Raw genomic sequence first — 22,203 nt, 5'->3', positions numbered from 1 at the left:
ACGCATTCACTGTGCCCATATTTTGAGAAAGTTACAATGGAGGCAGTGCTGGGCAGGTGCTTCTCTAGGAGTCGATGTTGCAACAGATTTTTGCTTCGATGGTGGAGCATCGCTCAGCTATGCAAAGTGGGCGTCGTAGGGTTAGCTCATTCCGTCGCACACAAGTACACACCGGGAACGCTGAAGCTGATAATGACATTTTTGCACTTGCGAGTGCATGAAAAATCGCAACCGCGCATGTACTTCGTGCCGCTTTCAATCAGGCCCAATATTTCCCCTTTACATTAATTTCGAATAATGATAATAATATGGATTACAGACATTACAGACCCCTTAATTTTTCTAGTTCTGTGAATGACACAGAGATATCCGGGCAGTCTCCAGCTAAGAGCCGTATTCAATTTGAACCGAGCCGCGATACTTTTTTGCGTCCCGGACTTTTCGCCTGCTTCACCTGTTTTGTAGGTGGAAAAGTGTCGCGCGCGTGCACGCTTTACCCCGTATTCAATTTGAAAGTACGTGAAAATGGGACCCGGCGAAACTTGAACAGGCGGAAAGTCCTGTCAGATTTGGGGAAATGAGCCTGACATGGGGGTTCCCTATGGTTACCCCCGATTTGGCTGGCTGAAGGTATTTGGTGTTTTTAAACGGGCTCAATAGCTGCTAAATAGCGTTTTTCTATATGTGATGCAGAATAGTATTCAGGAGTATTTATACCAGAAATTAACTTATCCCAGAAAATTTGGGGTACTTGAAAATGGGGGTCAGCATATTTTAAAGTTGCTAAAGTTAAGTTGAAAAAATCGTGAAAAATCCACCTGTCGCAAGCACCTGCAATCAAAAAAACACTTGGGGCATATTTGGGGACCCCACCCGGAGTCAAGTTCGCTAGTTTTTAACTTTGTACCCCAAAATATTATTTTTTTTGCCCCCTTTTTCAAAGTAATTTTTTGGGGTGTCCTTAAGTGTTTTTTTATTTTCATTTTGACACAGTTTACCTTTGGGGGACTGTCTGAAGGCTGCAGGGGGGTTCCCGCAATGTTCTACCTCAAAACCCCAATTCTGCACTTTTTTCCTCCTGCTATTCATAGGCAAAACTTTTTCGACTAGTACATTGCCTAGGCGGAAAAGTCTTTCAAATTGAATACAGGGGTAAGCGCAAAACAGGCGAAAATGACGTCATCGGCGAAAAAGCGAAATCGCCTATCCGGACTTTTCGCCTCAAATTGAATCCGGGCCTAAATTACATTGTCTCACTGATTGATTTTGTCTTTGCAAAAGGAAAACTAGCTTCCCCCCACCCTCCCTCCGCCGGTACATGAGGGATAAAGTTAAACGCAGACTGGGGCGGGATTACTAACACCGTGGCAATAGTATAAATGTTATCACCCGTTTGGAAGCAAAGTCCTAATGTCAACGAAGCAGACCAGAATCGGGAAATAATCATCACAACCGTCTTTATTAATATTAATGATGTCCCTGACTACAACGCCAGGCTTAATTACACAACACAGTATAAAAATAATCCAATTTCTACAAAATGACATTTTTGCTGCAGCAGGATCATATGTTCATACAGATTGCGGCCCCCCACCGCGGCCGGCAGCGCTAGAGGGGTTAATACAGTGTTTCTAACTGATCACAGATGTGGATACAGACGTCACCTGACCATGGCCCTGATTCAGAGACGGACGCTATTTGCGCTCGCTCGTTCAGAAAAAAGGGGTGGCTATTCAAATGAACCGTTCGCTCTTTGCGGTCTGTTCACGCCTCTAAGTCTGAACGATCGAACAAAACTTGCGGTCGTAATTTTGAAAAAGACGCCCCCTGGCCGCTCGCACCATACGTCATGTCCGCTATTTATTAGATTAATCGAGTACATCGTACAGCGTATGAACTGCTCGCTATTCTTGTGGCTGGTTATTCCTACCGCTATTTTGTGAGCAGTTCTGACTATAAAAAAACCAAGTGACGTGGTCAATGACGCTGCTGTATTAATTATGCACACCCTTAAAACGCCCGTTTTGACCTTTAAGCACGCCTGCGTTGTGAACTCCACTCCCCGTTTACAAGCACCTTCCCCTGGTACCACCCACATACGCCTCCTCCTGTCACTCACAATAGCAGGCATTCGCTATTTAGCGAACAAACGATTTTCGGCCGCACTGACTGGTTCGCGCATGCGTATTACAATCCGTACGCATGCGCAGATGAGCGAACATCACTCATAAAGAACGAGCTGTCGCTTACGAGCGGCTCTGAATGACGGCCCATGTCCCGACGGCGCAGGATTGCCCAGCTGCTCCGCCATTACACGAATTGCCGTATGAAAACTGGAAGCGTAGAGCGGAGAGATGCCAGTGCAGGGATACTAGGCTGCTGTTTGTGACAATATGATAAATATATATACGATATAAATACAATAATTAGTGGCTGGGTTCTTGTGGGTAACAGCTTCTGCCAAACAAGCGACTAGTTTACAGTTTGTGTCCCCAAGAGAAAGAACATTGTAACATCGGTTAAACAGACTCCAGGGATGGGGCTTCCGGGATTAAACTGTAGCCCTCAAAACCTGAATGGGGCCTGACTAGGAGAGACCAATGCACGTAATACAAGAATCCAATGCAGGTAATACAAACACACCCACATCGCCATGATGATTTTGGGGGCCTTTTCTAACAGCATGGCAAAAATAAAATAATAATTCACTGAGCCCCAATAGCTGACTGTCTTTTCTAACAGGCCGATGTCTTTCTATTTAACTACAATGAGGACAATCAAACACAAGGACTGTGACCGCCTCTTACAGTGTTCCCGTTTCCTGCACGGTGGGTGCCTCATGCCTCAGGGATGGCACGAGTACCTAGTGAATTGACAGGCCGGATTCTCATGATGGCTGCGTGCGCTGTACATAGGGAATAGGACCATATTCGAGATGTATTAATGCTGTATGGGCCAGGCACGGACACGCAGATCCGCGCAGAACCACATGTGAGCTCCAAGGGGCTCCGTCCATTCTGCCGACACAAATTAGGGAGGTGGTCTTGATTCAGAGTTGTACGCTACTCCGATGTTTTTCACATTTTGAGCGATAATCGCAAACTGCGCAAGTGTCAAGGTACATCACTGTAGTCACATGTAGCGATTATTTACTCGCAGTGTGATTGACAGTCAGGGAGCGTTTGGGGGAGTGGCGATACAGTACGCAGGCACGTTGCGACTGTTTCGGGGGCGTGTCACACCCTGCGACTCTGATGAGGTACGCAAGAAATATGGCTCCTGCTGCCATTCTGCGCTACTATAGAGTTACTCAGGACTACGAGAATGGAATGATCTGTGGGGTCGATTCAGACCCGGACGCTAAGCTGCACTCTATCGCAGCCAAAAGGGGCCAGGTACGGAAATTCCACGATCGCACTGTCTGGTGTAAGGACGCCCTCTATGTCTTAAAGAGCGACGGCCGAGCGAATGCACGCTGGTGTAAAGACGGCCACTTTTCTTTCATAACACACGTTATCTCCAGGAAGTGTATGAGATTAGTCAGTAACATCGCGAGCCATCGGAGCTGCACGCAGCGCTTGAGGTAGACCCTACCCTGCCGCAAGCACTGCGATCACTGCAGGCTGACATACAACCAGGTGACATGTACAATGACGCTTCCATGCTAATTATGCACACCCATAAAACGCCGTTTAGACGCCCAGACACGTCTGCGTTCGCACATCCACTCCCCCGTTCACAAGCACCTTCCCGTTACCACCAACAAACGGCACTGTCACTCAAAGCAGCGTCCATTCTGTGTACTACGAGTGCACGATTCCCGATCGCAGTGAGCGACTAGCGCATGCGCAGACGGGCGACTATCGGCCATAGCGTGCGTTCGCGGCTTAGCGACTATGTCTGAATCGGGCCCTGTGCCCAATGATGCGTCTTTGTACGTAGATGCGGGGACTTGCCTAGCTGCCAGCGGGAGCCTCAGTACATTCCATGGCGGCTGCGCCATTTGCATATTTTCATAGACGCGGCATTAGCGTACAGCTCTGAATCAGACCCGAGCCTGGTATATATTGTAGTGCAGAGAAAATGACGGTATTATATATGATAGAAACCCGCATATAGCCCGGCACTTATGTCACGCACACAGCCGCGCTATTCTCACTAATGAAGAACCGTTATCACTTTATCCTGGTGAATAAACGCATTATAAGGGAATGAATCCGCGTTGTTTCCGATCGCTGTGATTGACGGTTCATAGTGCGTGGATAGTATAGTAATAACGTTGTGCTTTGTATAGCGCAGAGTGTATTATAATACCCAGGACAGCCATATGCTCCCCGTTCTTAGTATGTGTTTTATATTTTAATGCTATTTATCCAGCTCTCTAAGGGTGCAGTTTGCCCATTACCCCAAACGCTGGTTGTTTTAGGTCTGCGCTACGTATGGCGCCGTGTACACTTTTGTGTCGTCTAATAAATAAATAATACATTTTGCAGTAACAATGGTCTCACAACCCGGGGTGGAAGAGAATAGGACCCGGTGACTCTAGGCTCCTCCCATATACAGTCCGCCATGGCCCCGATGTCTGGCGGTATCCGTGGACAAATCATTCCGCCTTAATGTATGACTGTAATACAAACACTTGTGGACACCTACAGAACTGCGGATACAGGAGCAGCGCTGTAACGCACAGCGGACAATTCCTAGTTTTCTTAACACATTTAAGAGAATGAAAACGCGGGAAGAAACATCTCTCCTGAGTGTCCGTGGCTGAGCCCCAGCGGCCTGGCTCGCATTCTTCACGCAGGATAATCAATAATTGCTGTAAATAACTGATCAGAGACGAGGCCGTGTTATCATTGAAAGCTGAGGCAAGGTCGGCTCTTTGATAAGACACGTTATCATGACACACGCTAAACTGTCTGATTCCACAGGAAACACACATAAAAAAATAACGTTACGAGAACCAACTGGAACATCTGCGTTAATCCAGCGCAATTATTCCAAAAACTGCCAGGCCTGTTATTTAAACCGCGCTGCCTCCGAGCCTAGTAGATGGTCTAATAACCAGACACCGCGCTAGGATCCATCTTTGTGGTAACATACTGGGAAACGCTGCTGAATAATCACGTATTAGATGAAGGTTCTCAGGTTTCAGGGGTGATTGCGGTATTGGGGTGACTCTGGCGCAGCTTGTGATCTTTTAATACAGATCTAGTCTACATTGTGTTCTAAAAATAGTCTCTTCTCCTGTTCTCCTCGTTAATAAATGATGGGTTGTACTGTCCGGGGTAAATACAGGAGTGGCGAGATCCTGGCAGGCCCGTGTAGGGATAAAGTCCGTTCCTTTCAATCTCCGAGTTCCGTAATCCGGGCTGTAAGAGGTAATAAAAACATGGTCAGTGTTTAGGAATCGCCCGGCAGCAGCAGATGGGACACAGTGATCCCAGGATGGGTCACAGGGGAACAGGTCTGTTATATTTACATACAAACACCCTGACCTCATGTTAATGGCTGTGGTGCGGATTCTGTGTCGCACGCGATCCCGATGGTCGCGTAGCTGAGCGATGTTTTGTTACTGCTCATATATGCAAACATTTCGGAAAACCCCCATGGCGCATGCGTTACACAGAGTGCTGTTGCGATCGGGACAGATGGTACCGGAAATGGGGCTCAAAAATGACGGGCGTTCCTGGGTGATGGCTGGGAGGCGGCTGCTAGTGGAATCGTCTACATTCCCAGACGCACAGCCGTGGGCATAGGAGGGCATGGTCAGACGGTGATACTGCACCTGTCACAGGGCGTGGAAGTTGCGATGGTGCGACTGCTGGCGGCGTATAAGGACGTGCCAACTGCTATTACAGCATGAACGGGCGCTGACAGTGCGCATCTCAGTCCTTGCACATTCCGACGCACGGATAGAGACAGAAGGGGAGGAGTTTGCAGCGGCATTTGCATAAACTCGCCGATGGGCGGCCGCTAACAGGCGCTGCGGCGTATGCTTCCGCGTAACTCATGATCAGGTCCTGTGTATCTATCACCTAGTATTAAAGGGGACGGATTATATATTTACTGCTGGCGAACTTGTCCCTGGAGGCGTAATAAGAATTCTCTGCATTTCAGTGTATTTTATAGCTAATGGCCTTATAACAAGTCAGTTTATTGCTGGGAAATGTATTTATTTATTTTTTTGTCATTTTATATATATTTATATGTTTACATAGAGGAGAAAATCAGCAGTCGCCGGAACCTCTACTATTCTCATTACTATTACAGCCATAGCGGCAATCGGCTAGTAATGCCTAACATGGGAAAGTGGGTTCAGCTGCCCCCGGTGGTGACCTGGAAAATATCGCAGGTCTCCCCCAGTGGCGCGGCTTTGCATGTAGATTGTGGTTGCCAGGAATAGGGCGAATTGTTGGTGTTAATGTACAGCAACCAATCAGAAACAAGCTTTTATCTGTTGTGCAAGTTGGATGATAAAAGCAAATGCCTGGTTGGCTGCTGACTGTGATTACTACCTCATTAATACCAGGCCCTTTGTTTGACATTGTCCCCGCGTATAATCCCTGGCTCACGTGAGCACTCACAGAGTAGTAAATGTCCGTCATCTGCAGCAGATTCTTGGTGCTCCCGTTCTCTTGCATCTCGATGGTCTCTCGTCCCCATTCGGAGGACCTCTGGGTTTTCGGGTACTCGGCATAAGGAGACATCTGGAAATCTCCGCTCTTGAAGATAAGTTTGCTGATGTCATGTTTGTTCTTCCTGAAAAGTTTGGAAAAAGCAGAATTATTATTGTGTCGGTTCATCCATCCTAAACTGGGCGAGAATACCAGCCGGGGGGGGGATGTAACTAAATAGCGTGAAGCTTCCTACAGATGGACGACGTAGTTTTACTTTTCATTGAAGCACTTTTATGACTTGCGTTATTGCTCCCATATCACCTGACTTATACAGCCGCCATCATCTGCTTATGGCGCCCTTGCCCTAATACACATATGAGCTCATTCAGACCCGCTTGCAAGATGCGATCGCTCGCTGGCAAAAAGGAGACGGATATTTAAATTAAGCGCTCGCGTAAGGAAGCCCACTATGTTTTAGCGAGCTACGGCAAAGTGCGCTCGCAAATGTCTGTAGACGCCCCCTAGCCACTCGCAACACACGTCATCTCCGGGAAATGTAGGATTAATCGGGACCATCGTGAGCCATCGGAGCTGCTCGCAGCCCCTGGGGTTGCCTTAGCCTGCCGCAAGCACAGCGATCAGCGCTGGCTGAAATTCATGCAGGTGACGTGTACAATGACGCTACTTTGCTAATTATGCACGCCCTTTAAACAGCGTTTTTGGCGGCCAGACACGCCTGCGTTCGCACATCCACTCCCCCTTTCACAAGCACCTTCCCCTGTTACCACCCACAAACGGCGCATTCTCTCACTCAAAGCAGCGAACTGATAGTGGCTTACGAGCAACCAAAATCAGATTGCAACGAATGGCTTGCGCACGCCCACTGCGAATTATACGCATTCGCAAATTGGCGAAAATCGCTCAGAGCGAGTGATCGCGCCTTAGCGAGCGGGTCTGAATATGCCCCATAGAGTGACGGATAATGACATCATCTATTATACAGTTAGTGAGCTATGCTATGGGTCAGTGCATGCTTAGGGGAATACAGAGATTTTCTTGCTGGGTTCGGGATAGTATAAATGTCTCCATTCATAAAGTCGACATGAGAATGTCGACACTGTCTGTTTCATGTCAATCTATCCCTAACCCTAACGGTAACCCTAATGCAACGGTCGATTTTGATGTCAACATTCTCTCACTGTCCTTTTCCAGGTTATCGACATTTATGTTGACATTTTAGCCATGTTGACGCCATGAAGGTCACTGTCGACTTCTTGACGGCATCCCTTTCTTGCTTGTTAGGAATAATTCTCTACAAACCTGAAACAAGTAAAAGCCAGAGCGACAACCAGGATGAGAAGGATCCCGCCACCGGCAGCCGCTATTATCACGGTGATGAGCTGGTAGGCTGCGAGATAAAACGACAGGGGCGGAATAACTATCAGAGGCTGCAGACAGTAAATACAGGATGACAATATGGAAGATATTACACTAACAGTTACGGCTACTTTTTACCGACCATTTTATAAAGAAATGCGCAGATGTGCGGCAACATGGCTGATGCGTTATTTGTACAGGGTAAAATGTATTGGGAAAATGAAAAACAAGACAATAACAGGTCTTGAGAATTGGAAATATAAACTTGTCCATGTGTGCAAACCACCTGTTATGTACTGTCCAATAGGGACGCTGTGCGATGACCCACCTGTGTATGTGTTATGTACTGTCCAATAGGGACGCTGTGCGATGACCCACCTGTGTATGTGTTATGTACTGTCCAATAGGGACGCTGTGCGATGACCCACCTGTGTATGTGTTATGTACTGTCCAATAGGGACGCTGTGCGATGACCCACCTGTGTATGTGTTATGTACTGTCCAATAGGGACGCTGTTGGATGACCCACCTGTGTATGTGTTATGTATTGTCCAATAGGGACGCTGTGCGATGACCCACCTGAGTATGTATGTACTGTCCAATAGGGACGTTGTGCGATGACCCACCTGTGTATGTGTTATGTACTATCCAATAGGGACGCTGTGCGATGACCCACCTGTGTATGTGTTATGTACTGTCCAATAGGGACGCTGTGCGATGACCCACCTGTGTATGTGTTATGTACTGTCCAATAGGGACGCTGTGCGATGACCCACCTGTGTATGTGTTATGTACTGTCCAATAGGGACGCTGTGGGATGACCCACCTGTGTATGTGTTATGTACTGTCCAATAGGGAGACTGTGCGATGATCCACCTGTGTATGTGTTATGTACTGTCTAATAGGGTCGCTGTGGGATGACCCACCTGTGTATGTGTTATGTACTGTCCAATAGGGAGACTGTGCGATGACCCACCTGTGTATGTGTTATGTACTGTCCAATGGGGACACTGTGCGATGACCCACTTGTGTATGTGTTATGTACTGTCTAATAGGGACACTGTGGGATGACCCACCTGTGTATGTGTTATGTACTGTCCAATAGGGACACTGTGTGATGACCCACCTGTGTATGTGTTATGTACTGTCCAATAGGGAGGCTGTGCGATGACCCACCTGTGTATGTGTTATGTACTGTCTAATAGGGACACTGTGGGATGACCCACCTGTGTATGTGTTATGTACTGTCCAATAGGGACGCTGTGTGATGACCCACCTGTGTATGTGTTATGTACTGTCCAATAGGGACGCTGTTGGATGACCCACCTGTGTATGTGTTATGTACTGTCCAATAGGGAGGCTGTGCGATGACCCACCTGTGTATGTGTTATGTACTGTCCAATAGGGAGGCTGTGCGATGACCCACCTGTGTATGTGTTATGTACTGTCTAATAGGGACGTTGTGCGATGACCCACCTGTGTATGTGTTATGTACTGTCCAATAGGGACGCTGTGGGATGGACCCACCTGTGTATGTGTTATGTACTGTCCAATAGGGACGCTGTGGGATGGACCCACCTGTGTATGTGTTATGTACTGTCCAATAGGGACGCTGTGGGATGGACCCACCTGTGTATGTGTTATGTACTGTCCAATAGGGACGCTGTGGGATTGACCCACCTGTGTATGTGTTATGTACTGTCCAATAGGGACGCTGTGGGATGACCCACCTGTGTATGTGTTATGTACTGTCTAATAGGGACGCTGTGCGATGACCCACCTGTGTATGTGTTATGTACTGTCCAATAGGGAGACTGTGCGATGACTCACCTGTGTATGTGTTATGTACTGTCCAATAGGGATGCTGTGGGATGACTCACCTGTATATGTGTTATGTACTGTCCAATAGGAACGCTGTGGGATGACTCACCTGTGTATGTGTTATGTTCTGTCCAATAAGGAAGCTGTGCGATGGACCCACCTGTGTATGTGTTATGTACTCTCCAATAGGGACGCTGTGGGATGACCCACCTGTGTATGTGTTATGGACTGTCCAATAGGGACGCTGTGCGATGACCCACCTGTGCATGTGTTATGTACTGTCCAATAGGGACGCTGTGGGATGACCCACTTGTGTATGTGTTATGTACTGTCCAATAGGGACGCTGTGGGATGACTCACCTGTGTATGTGTTATGTACGGCCCAATGGGACGCTGTTGGATGACCCACCTGTGTATGTGTTATGTACTGTCCAATAGGGACGCTGTGGGATGACCCACTTGTGTATGTGTTATGTACTGTCCAATAGGGACGCTGTGGGATGACCCACCTGTGTATGTGTTATGTACGGCCCAATGGGACGCTGTTGGATGACCCACCTGTGTATGTGTTATGTACTGTCCAATAGGGACGCTGTGGGATGACTCACCTGTGTATGTGTTATGTACTGTCCAATAGGGACGCTGTGGGATGACCCACCTGTGTATGTGTTATGTACGGTCCAATGGGGACGCTCTGGGATGACCTATTTGTATTACCCATTTTTACGCGCTTCATGATTTTTTTTTTTTAGGAGTATATTGTTGCGGAAGACTCTACTACAGAAATACTTCTTATATATAAAATCCAGCTCAGGGTACAGGGGATAAATGTGCCCCAGAGAGTTTTATTATCTCACTTTTATCTCAAGAATTCATTAATAAGTGACCAAAGCTGCAGCTGGTCTAGGACGTACTTTTTGTTACTTTATATGAATGTTTATCTTATTACAGGTGTGTCATTTATTTTCTGCAGAGCTTCCTTATCTCTGTATATCTGTATATTTACATTTATTGGCCCCTTGGTTAGAGAGAAAGTAAATATTAGCCTCAGGATACACCCATTGGATGATTGCTGTTCTGTGACATTACAAAGCATGGCCACTAGGTGTCTCTCTCATAAAAGGAACATTTAAACCTCCCAGTACTGATTAGTGTGACCACATTACAATCCAAGCTGCACCCCTACATCTGCCCTGTGAGGGCCCTGCTGCACTTTATAATGCAGTGATTACAATATGTTACCCTCAGGTCCAGCAGATGACACGGGTAACCTGACACAATCCGTGCCCCTTTCTGATCGGAGGGTAGAATAACAGCACAGGATTCCGCGCCTTCCTCATTCTCATAGTAAATATTTTCTTCCTGACAGCTGCGCTATCCACCTACTCTCCAGAGAGCCGCATCCAATCTGACCTCTCATTCCTGGCAGGGCTTATTACTGAGCGTGGTCAGAGGACCCGAGAGACATATATGTAATATCCAACTGTACAGGCCCATAAAACACTATTATAGCCCTGCCATGTAACACTCTATTATAACATTATATAATATCACTCCCATAGAATGCTCTATTGTACTGTAGCGGAATCATAGAAGACTTTCTTTTAACTCTGAAATATAACACTATATAATAACACTCCTATATAAAGCTCTATAACTGTACCCGATAACAGTCTATTATTACACTCATGTATATTATAACACTCACATATAACACTGTTGTAACAGTACCATATAAGACTATATTATAACACTATGTAATAACATTTCCATATAACGCTGTGGTCTAACTATACCAGATTACTTATTATAACACTCCCATATAACACTCTATAATAACACTATATTCACAAATAAGGCTCTTATACCATATAAGATTTTATTATAACACTATCATATAACACTATATAATAACATTTTCATATAACACTGTTTTATAACTATACCAGATGACGTATTATAACACTCCCATATAACACTCTATAATAACACTATATGATAAAGTCAAAGATAATGCTCTTATACCATATAAGACTTTATTATAACACTATCATATAACACTATATAATAACATTTTCATATAACACTGTTTTAGAACTGTACCGGATAACAGTCCATTTTAACACTCTCAGATTATACTGTAAATTTATAACACTGTATAATAAGTTCACAAATAACGCTCTTATAACTGCACCAGTAAAACCATATTGCACTATATAATAACCCTCACATACAATGTTCAGTTATAATTGTACCATGTAGCGCTGCCATTAAACAGTCAATTGTATCACTCTCATATACCACTGTACTATGGGCGTAATTCAGAGATTTACGCTAATGCAATCACATCTGCGATAACAGGCTAATGATTCCAAAGCTTCCCTGGCATAGGGATGCCCACTGCCGCCTTCTCATACTCATCAGACGACGTACACCAGCGCAAACATCGGTAACATCAACACAGATCGGGCAGTCACGCAGCATATGCGGCAAGTCTGACCAGCCGCAAACACTGCGTCTCTCCTGCCACGCAGAGAGCTCTCATGCTGCGAAGGAGATCGCAATGGGCAATTTATTATACGTCCATGAAACGATGTTTAAATGGTCTGACGCACCTGCGTTTGCCTAGTCACACCCCCCCGTTACCTTCCCCAAATGCTGACTACCTGTCACTCACTTTGCGACTGAGTCCTCTGTGCGAGTGTAATCGCAAACCAAACGCTGCTTGTGTGCGGTGCGGCTTACACTAATGCGCAATGATAAAAAATCGCTTGATCTGAGTAAATATCGGCATTGCGTAAATCTGTGAATCAGGCCCTATTACACTACAGTATATAATAATGGTCCCATGTAACATTGTATTATAACTGTACCATATGTCAGTCTATCATAAAATTGCTCTAGTAACACTCTATTATGGCACTTTATAATAACACTCCGATAGAACATTCTTTTATAATAGCGCCATAGCACTCTATTATGGCACTTTATAATAACACTCCGATATAACATTCTATTAGAACAGCGCCATAGCACTCTATTATAGCATTTTATAATAACACTCCGATATAACATTCTATTATAACAGCGCCATAGCACTCTATTATAGCACTTTATAATAACACTCCGATATAACATTCTATAATAATAGCACTACAACACTCTATTATAGCACTTTATAATAACACTCGGACATAACATTCTATAATAACAGCACTCTATTATAGCACTTTATAATAACACTCCGTTATAACATTCTATGTAACAGCGCCATAGCACTCTATTATAGCACTTTATAATAACACTCCGATATAACATTCTATAATAACAGCACGATAGCACTCTATTATAGCACTTTATAATAACACTCCGATAGCACTTTATAATAACACTCCGATATAACATTCTATTATAACAGCGCCATAACACTCTATTATAGCACTTTATAATAACACTCCGACATAACATTCTATAATAACAGCACTCTATTATAGCGCTTTATAATAACACTCCAATATAACATTCTATATAACAGCGCCATAGCACTCTATTATAGCACTTTATAGTAACACTCCGATATGACATTCTATATAATAGTGCCATAGCACTCTATTATAGCACTTTATAGTAACACTCCGATATAACATTCTATATAACAGCGCCATAGCACTTTATTATAGCACTTTATAGTAACACTCCGATATATCATTTTATATAACAGCGCCATAGCACTTTATTATAGCACTTTATAGTAACACTCCAATATAACATTCTATATAACAGCGCCATAGCACTCTATTATAGCACTTTATAATAACACTCCGATATATCATTTTATATAACAGCACCATAGCACTTTATTATAGCACTTTATAGTAACACTCCGATATATCATTTTATATAACAGCGCCATAGCACTTTATTATAGCACTTTATAGTAACACTCCGATAAAACATTCTATATAACAGCGCCATAGCACTTTATTATAGCACTTTATACGATAATACTCCCATAACACTACATAATAACTTGACTGTCTCTTTCTATAGCGCTGTCAATATTAAAGCTAATAGAATGCAGAGAGCCACAGCCCTGCAGAGAGGATCAGACTTACGGTTTGAGCAGTTGAATCCTCCCAGACCAAAAGGGCACCTAAAATAATATTAATAATTAGCTATAAATAAGAGAAATAATCTCATTTATTGGACATGACTTAGAGGCGATTGTGAAATGACAGAGAGCTGAAGGGAAAGTTAATGAGAGGAGACTATGGAACGATTAAAAGGTGATTAAGAAGTGATTAAGGGTCTATCGCCGGGCGCTATACCCTGGGTGCTGGGCAGGTGGATCAGGTCAGTAGATTGTTGGGAGAACCAGTGGACACGTTACATATCGGTAACAGGAGCAACGTTACGTGAACAGAGCTCAAAATAATAACAAGGAATTTGGCTGTAAAAGTGAATCACCCAGAGGTCACGCTGGGCTGGGAAGAGGGTTTGGTGCAACCTCCGGTTACTCGGCATGACCGGTGAAATCACGCTGCCGGGGCCGGTGAAGCTGGGACGCAGACACTGGCCCAGATAACGAGGCAGAACACCCTCCCGTTTCCTGGAACGCTGGCCGTCACCGCCCCCCCCAAACACCAACAGCCTGTCAATCACGCTGCAGCTTAAGGGGCACTGAGGATGACATCACAAGACCCTGACCTGAACATGCGCAGTGCGGCTCTTACAACATCGGAGACGTGCGTTATCATTCAAATAACTCACAGCTCTAACTCAGCCCCAATATCCGGATGTCACAGTGTCAGCTTGTTTTAATGACGACCAGGCATACGTGACAATCATAATTGGGTTGGGTACGGGATGCCGGTGCTTGGGATCCCGTCGGTCAGAATGCTGACGTCGGCATCCCAAAAGGGTTAGGATACCGACACATGTCGGTAGGTATCATAACCCTTCTCCTACCCCTACCCCTCCCTCCCAGCAGTCTAACCATAACCCTTCCCCCCACCGCAGCCTTTACCTATCCCTTCCCCCCGCAGCCTAAACCTAATCCACCCCTGCAACCTTTACCTAACCCTCCCCCCCCCCGCAGCCTAAACCTAATCCACCCCCGCAGCCTAAACATAACCCTTCCTCCCCCGCAGCCTAAACCTAACCATTCCTCCCTCGCAGCCTAAACCTAACCCTTCCCCCTAGTGCCTAACCCTAACCCCCCCCTTTAACCACAATACTTACCTTGTTGATGCCCACAGTAGGGATGCCGGCTCCGGGATTCTGACAGGTGTCGGGAGTTCGCTGCCGGTATTCTAAGCGCCGGCATCCCACTTGCATAGAATTAGCTTTTATGAGACAGTATGTTTCAAACTGGATCTTGTTAGTGTAACTGATGTGATATGTGGTTATATACTGAATGAAAAATTCAAACAGAACAGTCTGGTACATAGGATGGATATATTAGGTCTAGGGGGAAAGTACGAAAGACACAGAGGAGTTATACCTGGAACATATTCAGACTGGGAAATGATGGAGAAATGACAGAGCGGTAACTGGGAAGTGATGGAGAAATGACAGAGCGGTATCTGGGAAGTGATGGAGAAATGACAGAGCGGTAACTGAGAAGTGATAGAGAAATGACAGAGCGGTAACTGGGAAGTGATGGAGAAATGACAGAGCGGTAACTGAGAAGTGATGGAGAAATGACAGAGCGGTGATTGTAGTGGGGCTGAGATTAGACGGATACCCTGTCCTCAGCTTACACACATCTCACCCATCACCAGTTTATACACACGCAGCAGACCTCATGATCACATGATATAATTATAACAAGCCTCAGACCTCATGATCACATGACATAGTTCTAACACACCTTAGTTCTCATGTTCCATAGGCACAATCCCCATCTCACCTCACACAAGCTCCATTTTCAAGTTTGTAGCCATCATCACAGGCTGAGAAAGAATAAAATAAAGAGATTAAAGTAATTGATATATAATAATCAGCGTAAATACAAAGGAAAAATTTAACCACATGGTCATCCACAGCTGTCCACCTACAGTCACATCCACACATGTTCACATACAGTCACATCCACACATGTCCACTTACAGTCACATCCACACATGTCCACATACAGTCACATCCACACCTGTCCACATACAGTCACATCCACACCTGTCCACATACAGTCACATCCACACCTGTCCACATACAGTCACATTCACACCTGTCCACATACAGTCACATCCACACCTGTCCACATACAGTCACATCTACACCTGTCCACATACTGTACAGTCACATCCACAGCTGTCCACATACAGTCACATCTACACCTGTCCACATACAGTCACATCCACACCTGTCCACATACAGTCACATCCACACTTGTCCACATGCAGTCACATCCACCCTGTCCACATGCAGTCACATCCACACCTGTCCACATGCAGTCACATCCACACTTGTCCACATACAGTCACATCCACACCTGTCCACATGCAGTCACATCTACACCTGTCCACATACAGTCACATCCGCACCTGTCCACATATAGTCACATCCGCACCTGTCCACATACAATCACATCCACACTTGTCCACACACAGTCACATCCACACCTGTCCACATGCAGTCACATCCACACCTGTCCACACACAGTCACATCCACACCTGTCCACATGCAGTCACATCCACACCTGTCCACATACAGTCACATCCACACCTGTCCACACACAGTCACATCCACACCTGTCCACATACAGTCACATCTACACTTGCCTGCATAATAACAATACTAGATACATATTTGCACTGTCAGTTTCTCACCACGACATGAGTGATCCGTTTTGCTGTATTTGAAATATCCCTGCTTACACTGGCAGAGAGCTACACCGCCGGGGTCTGTGCACTCAGCGGTCTCATTGTCACATCCTGGGTTCTTCACATTACACAGACTGATAGCTACAAAACAGAGAAAGACAAACATGTATATATGTGTACTACATATATACAAAATACAATAATACAGCTGAGGGTGCATGCAGTGTACAGGACATAATTCAGGTAACATAGGTGAGGCCTCTACCTGCGTACAGGACATATAACATTACCTATGTAATACAGGTGAGGGTGCAGGCTGTGTACAGGACATATGACATTACCTATGTAATACAGGTGAGGGTGCAGGCAGTGTACAGGACATATAACATTACCTATGTAATACAGGTGAGGGTGCAGGCTGTGTATAGGACATATAACATTACCTATGTAATATAGGTGAGGGTGCAGGCTGTGTATAGGACATATAACATTACCTATGTAATATAGGTGAGGGTGCAGGTAGCGTACAGGACATATAACATTACATAGGTAATACAGGTGAGGGTGCAGGCTGCGTATAGGACATATGACATTACCTATGTAATACAAGTGAGGGTGCAGGAAGCGTACAGGACATATGACATATAACATTACCTATGTAATACAGGTGAGGGTGCAGGCTGAGTACAGGACTTATGACATTACATAGGTAATACAGATGAGGGTGCAGGCAGCGTACAGGACATATAACATTACCTATGTAATACAGGTGAGGGTGCAGGCTGCGTACAGGACATATGACATTACCTATGTAATACAGGTGAGGGTGCAGGCTGTGTATAGGACTTATGACATTACATAGGTAATACAGATGAGGGTGCAGGCAGCGTACAGGACATATAACATTACCTATGTAATACAGGTGAGGGTGCAGGCTGCGTACAGGACATATGACATTACCTATGTAATACAGGTGAGGGTGCAGGCTGTGTATAGGACATATAACATTACCTATGTAATATAGGTGAGGGTGCAGGCTGTGTATAGGATATATAACATTACCTATGTAATATAGGTGAGGGTGCAGGTAGTGTACAGGACATATAACATTACATAGGTAATACAAGAAGGGGCGCAGGCTGGGTACAGGATATATGACATTACATAGGTAACACAGGTGAGGGCACAGGCTGCGTACAGGACATATAAAATTACCTATGTAATACAGGTGAGGATGCAGGCTGCGTACAGGACATATAACATTACCTATGTAATACAGGTGAGGGTGCAGGCTGTGTACAGGACATATAACATTACCTATGTAATACAGGTGAGGGTGCAGGCTGTGTATAGGACATATAACATTACCTATGTAATATAGGTGAGGGTGCAGGTAGCGTACAGGACATATAACATTACCTATGTAATACAGGTGAGGGTGCAGGTTGTGTACAGGACATATGACATTACATAGGTAATACAGGTGAGGGTGCAGGCTGCGTACAGGACATATAACATTACATAGGTAATACAGGTGAGGGTGCATGCAGTGTACAGGACATATAACATTACCTATGTAATACAGGTGACGGTGCAAGCTGCATACAGGACATATAACATTACATAGGTAATACATGTGAGGGTGCAGGTTGTGTACAGGACATATAACATTACCTATGTAATACAGGTAAGGGCGCAGGCTACGTACAGGACATATAACATTACCTATGTAATACAGGTGAGGGTTCAGGCTGTGTACAGGACATATAACATTACCTATGTAATACAGGTGAGGGTGCAGGCTGTGTACAGGACATATAACATTACCTATTTAATACAGGTGAGGGTGCAGGCTGCGTACAGGACATATGACATTACCTATGTAATACAGGTGAGGGTGCAGGCTGTGTATAGGACATATAACATTACCTATGTAATATAGGTGAGGGTGCAGGCTGTGTATAGGACATATAACATTACCTATGTAATATAGGTGAGGGTGCAGGCTGCGTACAGGACATATAACATTACCTATGTAATACAGGTGAGGGTGCAGGCTGCGTACAGGACATATAACATTACCTATATAATACAGGTGAGGGTGCAGGCTGCGTACAGGACATATAACATTACCTATATAATACAGGTGAGGGTGCAGGCTGTGTATAGGACTTATGACATTACATAGGTAATACAGATGAGGGTGCAGGCAGCGTACAGGACATATAACATTACCTATGTAATACAGGTGAGGGTGCAGGCTGCGTACAGGACATATGACATTACCTATGTAATACAGGTGAGGGTGCAGGCTGTGTATAGGACATATAACATTACCTATGTAATATAGGTGAGGGTGCAGGTTGCGTACAGGACATATAACATTACATAGGTAATACAGGTGAGGTTGCAGGCTGGGTACAGGAGAGAACATTACATAGGTAATACAGGTAATGGCGCAGGCTGCGTACAGGACATATAACATTACCTATGTAATACAGGTGAGGGCGCAGGCTGTGTACAGGACATATGACATTACCTATGTAATACAGGTAAGGGTGCAGGCTGCATAGAGGACATATAACATTACCTATGTAATACATGTGAGGGTGCAGGCTGCATACAGGACATATAACATTACCTATGTAATACAGGTGAGGGTGCAGGTAGCATACAGGACATATAACATTACCTATGTAATACAGGTGAGGGTGCAGGCTGGGTACAGGACATATAACATTACCTCAGTCATACAGGTGAGGGCGCAGGCTGCGTACAGGACATATAACATTACCTATGTAAAACATGTGAGGGCGTAGGTAGCGTACAGTATATATAACATTACCTATGTAATACAGGTGAGGGTGCAGGCTGCGTACAAGACATATAACATTACCTATGTAATACAGGTGAGGGTGCAGGCTGTGTACAGGACATATGACATTACCTATGTAATATAGGTGAGGGTGCAGGCTGTGTATAGGACATATAACATTACATAGGTAATACAGGTGAGGGTGCAGTTAGCGTACAGGACATATAACATTACCTATGTAATACAGCTGAGGGTGCAGGCTGCGTACAGGACATATGACATTACCTATGTAATACAGGTGAGGGTGCAGGCTGCGTACAGGACATATAACATTACCTATATAATACAGGTGAGGGTGCAGGCTGGGTACAGGACATATAACATTACCTATATAATACAGGTGAGGGTGCAGGCTGTGTACAGGACATATAACATTACCTATGTAATACAGGTTAGGGTGCAGGTAGCGTACAGGACATATAACATTACCTATGTAATACAGGTGAGGGTGCAGGTAGCGTACAGGACATATAACATTACATAGGTAATACAAGAGGGGGCGCATGCTGGGTACAGGATATATGACATTACATAGGTAACACAGGTGAGGGCGCAGGCTGCGTACAGGACATATAACATTACATATGTAATACCGGTGAGGGTGCAAGCTGCATACAGGACATATAACATTACCTATGTAATATAGGTGAGGGTGCAAGCTGCATACAGGACATATAACATTACATAGGTAATACATGTGAGGGTGCAGGTAGCGTACAGGACATATAACATTATATAGGTAATACAGGTGAGGGTGCAGGCTGTGTACAGGACATATAACATTACCTATGTAATATAGGTGAGGGTGCAGGTTGCGTACAGGACATATAACATTACATAGGTAATACAGGTGAGGTTGCAGGCTGGGTACAGGAGAGAACATTACATAGGTAATACAGGTAATGGCGCAGGCTGCGTACAGGACATATAACATTACCTATGTAATACAGGTGAGAGCGCAGGCTGTGTACAGGACATATGACATTACCTATGTAATACAGGTAAGGGTGCAGGCTGCATAGAGGACATATAACATTACCTATGTAATACATGTGAGGGTGCAGGCTGCATACAGGACATATAACATTACCTATGTAATACAGGTGAGGGTGCAGGTAGCATACAGGACATATAACATTACCTATGTAATACAGGTGAGGGTGCAGGCTGAGTACAGGACATATAACATTACCTCAGTCATACAGGTGAGGGCGCAGGCTGCGTACAGGACATATAACATTACCTATGTAATACATGTGAGGGCGTAGGTAGCGTACAGTATATATAACATTACCTATGTAATACAGGTGAGGGTGCAGGCTGTGTACAGGACATATGACATTACCTATGTAATATAGGTGAGGGTGCAGGTAGCGTACAGGACATATAACATTACCTATGCAATACAGGTGAGGGCGCAGGCTGTGTACAGGACATATAACATTACCTATGTAATACAGGTGAGGGTGCAGGCTGCATACAGGACATATAACATTACCTATGTAATACAGGTGAGGGCGCAAGCTGCGTACAGGACATATGACATTACCTATGTAATACAGGTGAAGGCGCAGGCTGCGTACAGGACATATGACATTACCTCGGTAATACAGGTGAGGGCGCAAGCTGCGTACAGGACATATAACATTACCTATGTAATACAGGTGAGGGCGCAGGCTGCGTACAGGACATCTAACATTACCTATGTAATACATGTGAGGGTGCAGGTAGCGTACAGGACATATGACATTACCTATGTAATACATGTGAGGGTGCAGGCTGTGTACAGGACATATAACATTACCTATGTAATACAGGTGAGGATGCAGGCTGTGTACAGGAAATATGACATTACCTATGTAATAAAGATGAGGGTGCAGGCTGCATACAGGACATATAACATTACCTATGTAATACATGTGAGGGTGCAGGTAGCGTACAGGACATATGACATATAACATTACATAGGTAATACAGGTGAAGGTGCAGGCTGCGTACAGGACATATGACATTACCTATGTAATACAGGTGAGGGTGCAGGCTGCGTACAGGACATATGACATTACCTATGTAATACAGGTGAGGGCGCAGGCTGTGTACAGGACATATGACATTACATAGGTAATACAGGTGAGGGTGCAGGTAGCGTACAGGACATAGAACATTACCTATGCAATACAGGTGAGGGCGCAGGCTGCGTACAGGACATATAACATTACCTATGTAATACAGGTGAGGGTGCAGGCTGCATACAGGACATATAACATTACCTATGTAATACAGGTGAGGGCGCAAGCTGCGTACAGGACATATGACATTACCTATGTAATACAGGTGAAGGCGCAGGCTGCGTACAGGACATATGACATTACCTCGGTAATACAGGTGAGGGCGCAAGCTGCGTACAGGACATATAACATTACCTATGTAATACAGGTGAGGGCGCAGGCTGCATACATGACATCTAACATTACCTATGTAATACAGGTGAGGGTGCAGGTAGCGTACAGGACATATAACATTACCTATGTAATATAGGTGAGGGTGCAGGCTGCGTACAGGACATATAACATTACCTATGTAATATAGGTGAGGGTGCAGGCTGCGTACAGGACATATAATATTACCTCAGTAATACAGGTGAGGGCGCAAGCTGCGTACAGGACATATAACATTACATAGGTAA

The 22,203-nt window shown here is 44.9% G+C and overlaps 1 protein-coding gene across 1 annotated transcript in view; it reads right to left on the bottom strand.

The window, feature by feature from the left end:
• Positions 1-1,453: 1,453 nt before the first annotated feature.
• Positions 1,454-22,203, bottom strand: part of HEG1 (heart development protein with EGF like domains 1) — a 74,404-nt gene continuing 53,654 nt past the window's right edge. The window contains exons 8-13 of the mRNA XM_088457750.1: positions 16,649-16,783; positions 15,729-15,771; positions 13,933-13,970; positions 7,941-8,028; positions 6,588-6,762; positions 1,454-5,372 (exon numbers count right to left, since the gene is read on the bottom strand). Of these exons, the coding sequence (XP_088313876.1) occupies positions 5,229-5,372; positions 6,588-6,762; positions 7,941-8,028; positions 13,933-13,970; positions 15,729-15,771; positions 16,649-16,783 (623 nt within the window). The 3' untranslated portion in view covers positions 1,454-5,228. The remainder of the gene's footprint in view (positions 5,373-6,587; positions 6,763-7,940; positions 8,029-13,932; positions 13,971-15,728; positions 15,772-16,648; positions 16,784-22,203) is intronic.

The sequence above is a fragment of the Taudactylus pleione genome, unplaced genomic scaffold (assembly GCF_031769625.1).
Source record: "Taudactylus pleione unplaced genomic scaffold, aTauple2 ptg000781l, whole genome shotgun sequence".
NCBI classification, from domain to species: domain Eukaryota; kingdom Metazoa; phylum Chordata; class Amphibia; order Anura; family Myobatrachidae; genus Taudactylus; species Taudactylus pleione.
This window is presented reverse-complemented; position numbering and strand designations above follow the sequence as displayed.